This window comes from Trachurus trachurus (genome assembly GCF_905171665.1).
Source record: "Trachurus trachurus genome assembly, chromosome: 16".
Taxonomy (NCBI): domain Eukaryota; kingdom Metazoa; phylum Chordata; class Actinopteri; order Carangiformes; family Carangidae; genus Trachurus; species Trachurus trachurus.
This window is the reverse complement of record NC_139902.1, coordinates 17709000-17715836: the sequence shown is the minus strand read 5'-3', so window position 1 is coordinate 17715836 and position 6837 is coordinate 17709000. Positions and strand designations below refer to the sequence as shown.

The window sequence follows — 6837 nt, the reverse complement described above, 5'->3', positions numbered from 1 at the left end:
GGGAGGGAGAGAGAGTGTGTGCGTTTTTGCGTGGTTGTGTATGTGTGTGTGGAGCAGGGACTTAAGGATGGATTCCTCTCTTCCTCTGACACTCCACAGGCGCTCATTCATTTATTTAAGCCCGACCGACGACAGCATGCCAAGCGCAGACTCCAGCAGCAGCAGCAGAGCTCGGTCAGTATAACATCCCTGTCTCTCAGCCTGTCACTGTTTCTTGCTTTCTGTTTGTTGTTCCCTCTCATATATTCACATGGGCGCGCAAACATGCACACACACACACACACACACACACACACACACACAAACACATGGACAGGTACAGTCTTCTCCCTCAGAGACCATCCTCATCTTGTCTCTCCCTCCATATACAGAGACAGACTTTCTAAAAGAGGACAGGAGTGAGACGTCCTCCCACGCACCGTTCCCCACCTGCACAACATCCCCCCACTCCGGGTCACCATCTACACCCATAGGACCCGACACTGAGGAAAGCCGCTTCATGGGCCCCAAACCTCGTGAGGGCCCCGGGATGGCGTGCAGCGCGTGTTACTACCTGGTTATCAGCTCCACACACCTGAGCAATGGACACTTTCGGCGCGTCAAGGGAGTCTTCAGAGGACCGCTGTGTCCAACTGCAACCAGTGATTCACCGGTAGGAAAACATGTGGGTCTTGACGGGTTTCCGTAGGTGTGTGTGTGAGTGTGAGAGAGAAACAGAGTAGGGTGTGTTTGTGCCTTTGTGGGTTTGCTCTTGTAAAAGAGTGAGATGATATCTTGTTTTTAATTGTTCTTCTTTTTCCTGGGGCAAGTTCATGATAAGGGTCAAAGTAAGGGTATCTGTGTGTTGTAATAGGAAGTTCTAACAATTAGAGAGTGTGTTTAAATGTGTATAAAGTGTGCACGATGGATAAGAAAACAGGACCCACAGGCACTGTCATCTACAGTACTGAGAGGAGGTGGATGACAGAGATGGATATTTGCCAGGGATGATCTTTTCTTTTCTTGAAGCGTAAAATAAAGATTTTTTTTTGAAGACTGTAGGTGTGAATATTTTAAACAGATGAGAAACTGGGTATCCAACCATGAAGTCATTGTCCCTCCATGCCCCCTTCTTTCTCTCATGGCTTTGGGAATTAAACGAATCAAATTACATTAGTGCTTTCAGGAGGAGATGAGCTGCCCAGCTGAAAATAACACTAATTACCTGGGGAGTATTTGTTAGGTGTGCTAGTGTGCTTGTGTGCATGTGTGTGTGCTTGTGTGCATGTGTGCATGTGTGTGTGTTTGTGTGTGCGCGACCTGCCCAGCCTGGTAGGGTAACTCCCTGACCTTTTCCTGGTGCCTGTGGTTCCTTTGAGCCACCAGACTGGCATTTATTTGCAAACCAACTCTCAGCCTGCTGTGGAGTTTTTGTGTGTGCGTACACTTACAGAGACAAAGACTGAGTGTGTGAAAGAAAGAGAGGGAGAGAGAAAGGCCCATAGAGCAGTGAGGGAAATCACAGTACATGTAAATATGTACATGATATCTTGGACTGTTTGAATGGGGGTGCATGAGCTGCTCGGAGAGTCTCTGGTAATCACACATTATTCATGAGCTCTTAATGTGAGACGAGACAAACTGGCGGAGCTGATGACAAGTTTGATGAGAAAGGAGGAAAGGAGCAGCTGGTGTGTGTGTGTGTGTGTGTGTGTGTGTGTGTGTGTGTGTGTGTGTGTGTGTGTGTGTGTGTGTGTGTGTGTGTGTGTGTGTGTGTGTGTTCATACTCAAGTCATTACCAGTCTGTCATGTTCGGCCCGCACTCACTATGTGATAGGAATGAGCGAATATAGTGTTGAGCAGAGACAGTGCCAGAGATGCTGGAAAGAGTAATGTACTTGCAAACTTCTGCACACACATGCACAAACACAAATTATTTCGAGATGCTAAAAGACTACCAAAGGAGATAATGACTGTACACACTCTGCATACAGTGTGAATCTCTCAGTTCCTGCAAATTAGGGTTTCCCTTTTAAATTTAAATTGATTGAATCATCCGTCTCACACGAGCCCATTCATCAACAGACACTCATTTTTTATTGCCCTCGCAACAAGTTTGGTCTCGGAAGAAGAGCTTACTCTTACTCTTCTTTGTAACAAGCTGCTAGCAATTTGGCATATTTTGTGACAATGAAAAAAAAAGGGTTTGAAACATGCCTGTATTCCTTCAAGTCAGTTTTCTCTTTTTGGGCTCTGTCCCAAAACTCAGGTATCACATTGGCAAAATGTCCAAATTGTACTTGGATTATACATGGCATGGCACATCTGAGACTGCTTTTTCTTGCTTATGTTTTCAAGTTCTTGTGAAATGTTCCAATAGTGCATTCACCTATCTGAATCCGTCTTACCTCAGATAGTCGTTTAGACTCATCATAGTAGAAAAAACTAAGATGCTTTTGATAACGTTAATGTTGGTTCTGTCCTGTCCAGCTTAATGCAGTGGTGAGCAGCACCCACAGTAGCAGTGCCCTTAAAACTGAGGAATTAAGCCATTTTTAGTTTTATTAATGATGTCTCTGAAAAAGGCTTAGTTGAATTGTCACATTGTGTAGTCAAATAGGATGTGACAGGAGTCTGTTGAGTCCACGAAAATTTTATATATATATCCCCTAAAAGTAGAAATAGCATCAAAGAAAACCATTCAAGCAAGAGGAATTCAAGCCCTCAGACTTCATCAACGTAACCATACCGGCTTCGGGGTTTCACACTCTCAGCTGGGATCGGACCATACGTAAACAGAAGATAGCAGCTGAATACATATTATTCTCTCCGAGGTGCAGACTTACAGTAATCGGTGTCATTCATGGAGGGAAGGACATCTTTCACCCCCAAGGCCAAACTAATGTAGATAAAGCTATATGTGAAAGGTTTTTGCTGTTGGAAAATGCTGGCAAAGTGAGTATGGAGGGTCAAAAAAAAGACGCGCTTTCAGATTTATCCATATTAGTTTAGACATGGGCCAATTTATGAGCCTGTCAGTATGATAAACAGGCTGCACAGTGGCCAAGCAGTTCAAAAGTGACCTCTTGTGTTAGGTGAAACTTCAGCCAGGAGTGAGAGAGTGAGTTTAACACACCTCCTCCAGACTGTCAGACATGCTGAGCAGCATCTTTTACACTTGTCCATCCCATTGTTGAGGATGCCGTGCCAGCCAGAGCCCAACAGCTGCAGTATCCGCTCTTTGATTTAGCACAGATCAGTGGAGTACAAAGGATTTTACAACAGGGATTTGTCAGGGGTAACTTCTTGTGTCTTCACTTTGATAAGGCATTGCAGCATTAAGAAAACACTGGGCGCCATGCGAATGGTATGGAGCAGCCTTCCCGACACCCCACCTCCTCTTCCTCTACAACAAATCCTCTTGTGTTTGTTAAGACTTCTCTGTTTTGTTGTTTAGTTAGCTTCCCTGTGGAGTGCTGCGCTATGTCTAGATTAGGTTTTTGCTCATTACTACTTTATCACCACTAATTAGTCTTTGTGATAGGTTTCTTGGACGTGTCTAAATTTTGGTTCCCGTATGTATATTAGTGCTTAATCATCACTGGTGAGTCATTCTTCAAACTCTCATTAACACTTCAAAGGTTTTCTCTTCCTGGTGTCAGCATGGAGGGAGGACAGGAGGAGAGATGTAGCAACATAAAGGTGTTTGTGTGTGGACAGATACAACTCTGATGCATTCCCCAATCCAGATGTATCCTCACTGATACTCTTTCAATTTATTTTCATGCGTCTTGACCGGAAATCCTCGAATCCCTTCCGCACTGTCTCCTTGTGTCCTTTTAGAAACCATTTCTCTGTAGAATATTATAGCCTTGTGTGCGTGCATACTTAGCTGCTCTTCCACTGAAGACCACTTTGATGCATATTTCACCTCCGTTGCAGAAAACAGATGAATCCTTGACTACACAGCACAGTGTCAAAGTGAGTGCGAATGCGCCAGCATGAATGAGTGTGTATGTGGAAGTGACTCTGCCTTTGCACCCCTCGTGTTTTCATTGATTCCGCAGGGAGCTGAGCAGTGTTTATGTAAATGAGGTGACATTTAAACATATGCCCTGAACAATTATCTTGAAACAACTATTAAGCTGCACAAAAACACGGCCATGTTCAGAGTGAGTCAAGTACTTAGCTACAAATATTAAACCATCATGAGGGGACAGAGGTGAGATGAGCCAACTGGCTTGCCATTTGGCGTGCCAGTTTGCTCATGGGCGTAAACACGATACAGGGAAACCTTTGTGCACTTTTAATGAGGATCATAATAATAACTGATATATCAGCATAGTATCAAAGAACACCCCGGGGACGATGAATGGCATCTTGACATTTTTGAAGTTCAACAAAAGCGATCAGTTAAATGTGAGTTTGGGATAATAAAAAAAAAGAAGGTGTTTGGTTAAAAGCAGCTGTGGTAATTGTTGAGTTTTGTGTTGCCAGAAAGGCCACTTCAGAGTCAAGGCCCATAATGCTGCAGTTGCTCACACTGATAAAGTCTAATGTTAATTCACACACACACACACACACACCAAGCTCAGTCATCAGGCCCTGGTGGAGCAGTTTGAGAGTGAGCAGGTGAGTGCTGCTGAATACTAAAGCCCTATATGACTGGACCATTCCTGCTGACCGCTGCAAAGTGCTCCCACTGATCACCGCTAATGTCCTCCATCACGGTTTACACTCAACACTCCGGAGAGAGTGTGTGGGGAGAAAGGTGGATAATTGGGACAGATGGGTGAGATAGGATGGAGAGGGGGAGCGCGAGACAGTTGGCATTGATTTTAACACTCTCTCAAGCCTTTATTGACATTTCATTTAGCTAATGAATTCATTAGTGCTTCATAGCATAATAACCTCTGCTTGATAACCCGGGTGGTTCCACGGAGGAAATGTGCCGACTTTTCCTCTTTTGCCTCACCATTTTCTGACTCATTCTCAGCTTTTTATGTGGTTTCTCCTCTCTTTCTGTTACCCAGCAGGTTTCCTCTGTGTTTCTCTTTGTGCTGTTTTGTGTAACTTGTAAATGAAACCGTTGGTTGAGGTGGCATGACCCGCCAGTCTCTCAACAACAGCGCATCACACCCTCAGGAATGTCAGAGAGGAAGCGCAAAAAAAGTACAACTGCATTTCTCTACCTATGCAAAGGTGTCTTTGTGCTTCTGATTGAGTGTGCTCGCTGGCTTGTTCACCTCTGAGATGGAAATGATCTCTATTCAATTTGCTCACGACTGATTCATTCTTTATTTGCGTCTCTTTGATCCGCTGCACACTGGGAACACAAGCATGCACACCAACACTCACACACACACACACACACACACACACACACACACACACACACACACACACACACACACACACACACACACACACACACACACATTCACAACCCTGCATGATTTCAACAAAAATGTTTTTGTTTTTTTTGTTCACATACAGGATGATCTTTCACCCACAGTACACATTTCTAACCCTCCATCTGGCTAAAAGCCTGATCAGACATAAGTCGCCGGTTTATGAATTGGAAGCATCTGTGCTGTTTTGGTCTGATGTCTGAGAGGTAAAATCTGCTTTGGCGGCCTGACTGGTAAGGATGTTTGTGGGGCCGAGTTGATCTGTGTGAGCTCTGTGTGGGTGTGTGTGAGCACATTTGGAGGCTACAGTGTGTGGGATGTGAGTGTTTTGTTAGTTTGTTTGTTAATACAAGAGGAGCAAAGGCTGCTTCAAAATCTTGATATTGAGATGTGCGAATAATTATTTTAAAAAAAGCAGATTCCAACATTAGATGCATGTTTTGAGTGACACACAAGCTATCATACACGTGTGCGTACATACACTCGCACACACACATGGACACAACAGATGGCCAACCTCTCATTTTGTATATTACCTTGGGACAGATGTTTGTCTGTGTGGTCATTAGTGATCGCAGCATCAGATAATTACCTGGAGACACACCAGCACATAAACACACACACTCACGTACAATTAGTGAGTGTTTGATAATTATGGGATGTTTGATGAACCATCTGGAACACCAGCTCAGGTAGAAAACCAAAAGACACGCTCCAAACAAAAATCATACGCACAAACACCTGAAATCATCGTTATCAAAAGAGTTTCATTGCCCAAGTCCTGACAAAACGCAGGAAGCAAGACGACAGGTGAGAGATGAAGAGATGAAAGCGTTGTTGTTTCACACTCATTAGGATGTCATGTTTCATTCAAGGTTTGGTCATATCCTCTTTTATTCTCCTGGAGTGATTTTCCCCTGCAGTCTGAACTCTGTATCTCTCGTCTTTGCCTTTATTCTTTTTTCCCCCCTAAACTATCATTTGCCACTGCCTTCTGTCTTTCCCTTCATACATTTCTCTCGCCAATACCTTTGCTCTCGTCCCTACCTCCCTGACACCCCTCCTGTCTCCCTCTACTATTGCTTTTTGTCTCATCTCCCCAGCCCATTCATTTTTTAGCAGGTCAAAGGTTCCACTGTTTAGGTCTTTGAATCTTAGTGTGTGGGTGTGTGTGTGTTGTTTGTGTGCATATGTGTGCACAGTATGCCTATATGGCGGTTTTTTTATGTTGGGAGTAATATAACAGTAGCAATATTGCTGAAAAGTCCTTGAAGGAATAAAAGAAAAGAGAGTGCTTTATTTGATGGTCAGATTTCCTGTTTTTCAATAACCTCCACTTTGCTGTGAGACTCGGCTGCTTCTCATTCTGCTGCTCTACCTGGACGTGCCTTCACACACAGACAAATGTGTGGATGGATGCAATTATGGCTCCATTAATTTGGCGTGC

At 44.0% G+C, this 6837-nt stretch overlaps 1 protein-coding gene across 1 annotated transcript in view; it reads left to right on the top strand.

Moving 5' to 3' along the window:
* Positions 1 to 499: 499 nt before the first annotated feature.
* znf804b (zinc finger protein 804B) overlaps positions 500 to 6837 on the top strand; it is a gene marked incomplete at both ends in the record, with an annotated part of 31664 nt that continues 25326 nt past the window's right edge. The window contains 1 exon segment of the mRNA XM_083990293.1: positions 500 to 652. Within this exon segment, the coding sequence (XP_083846419.1) occupies positions 500 to 652 (153 nt within the window).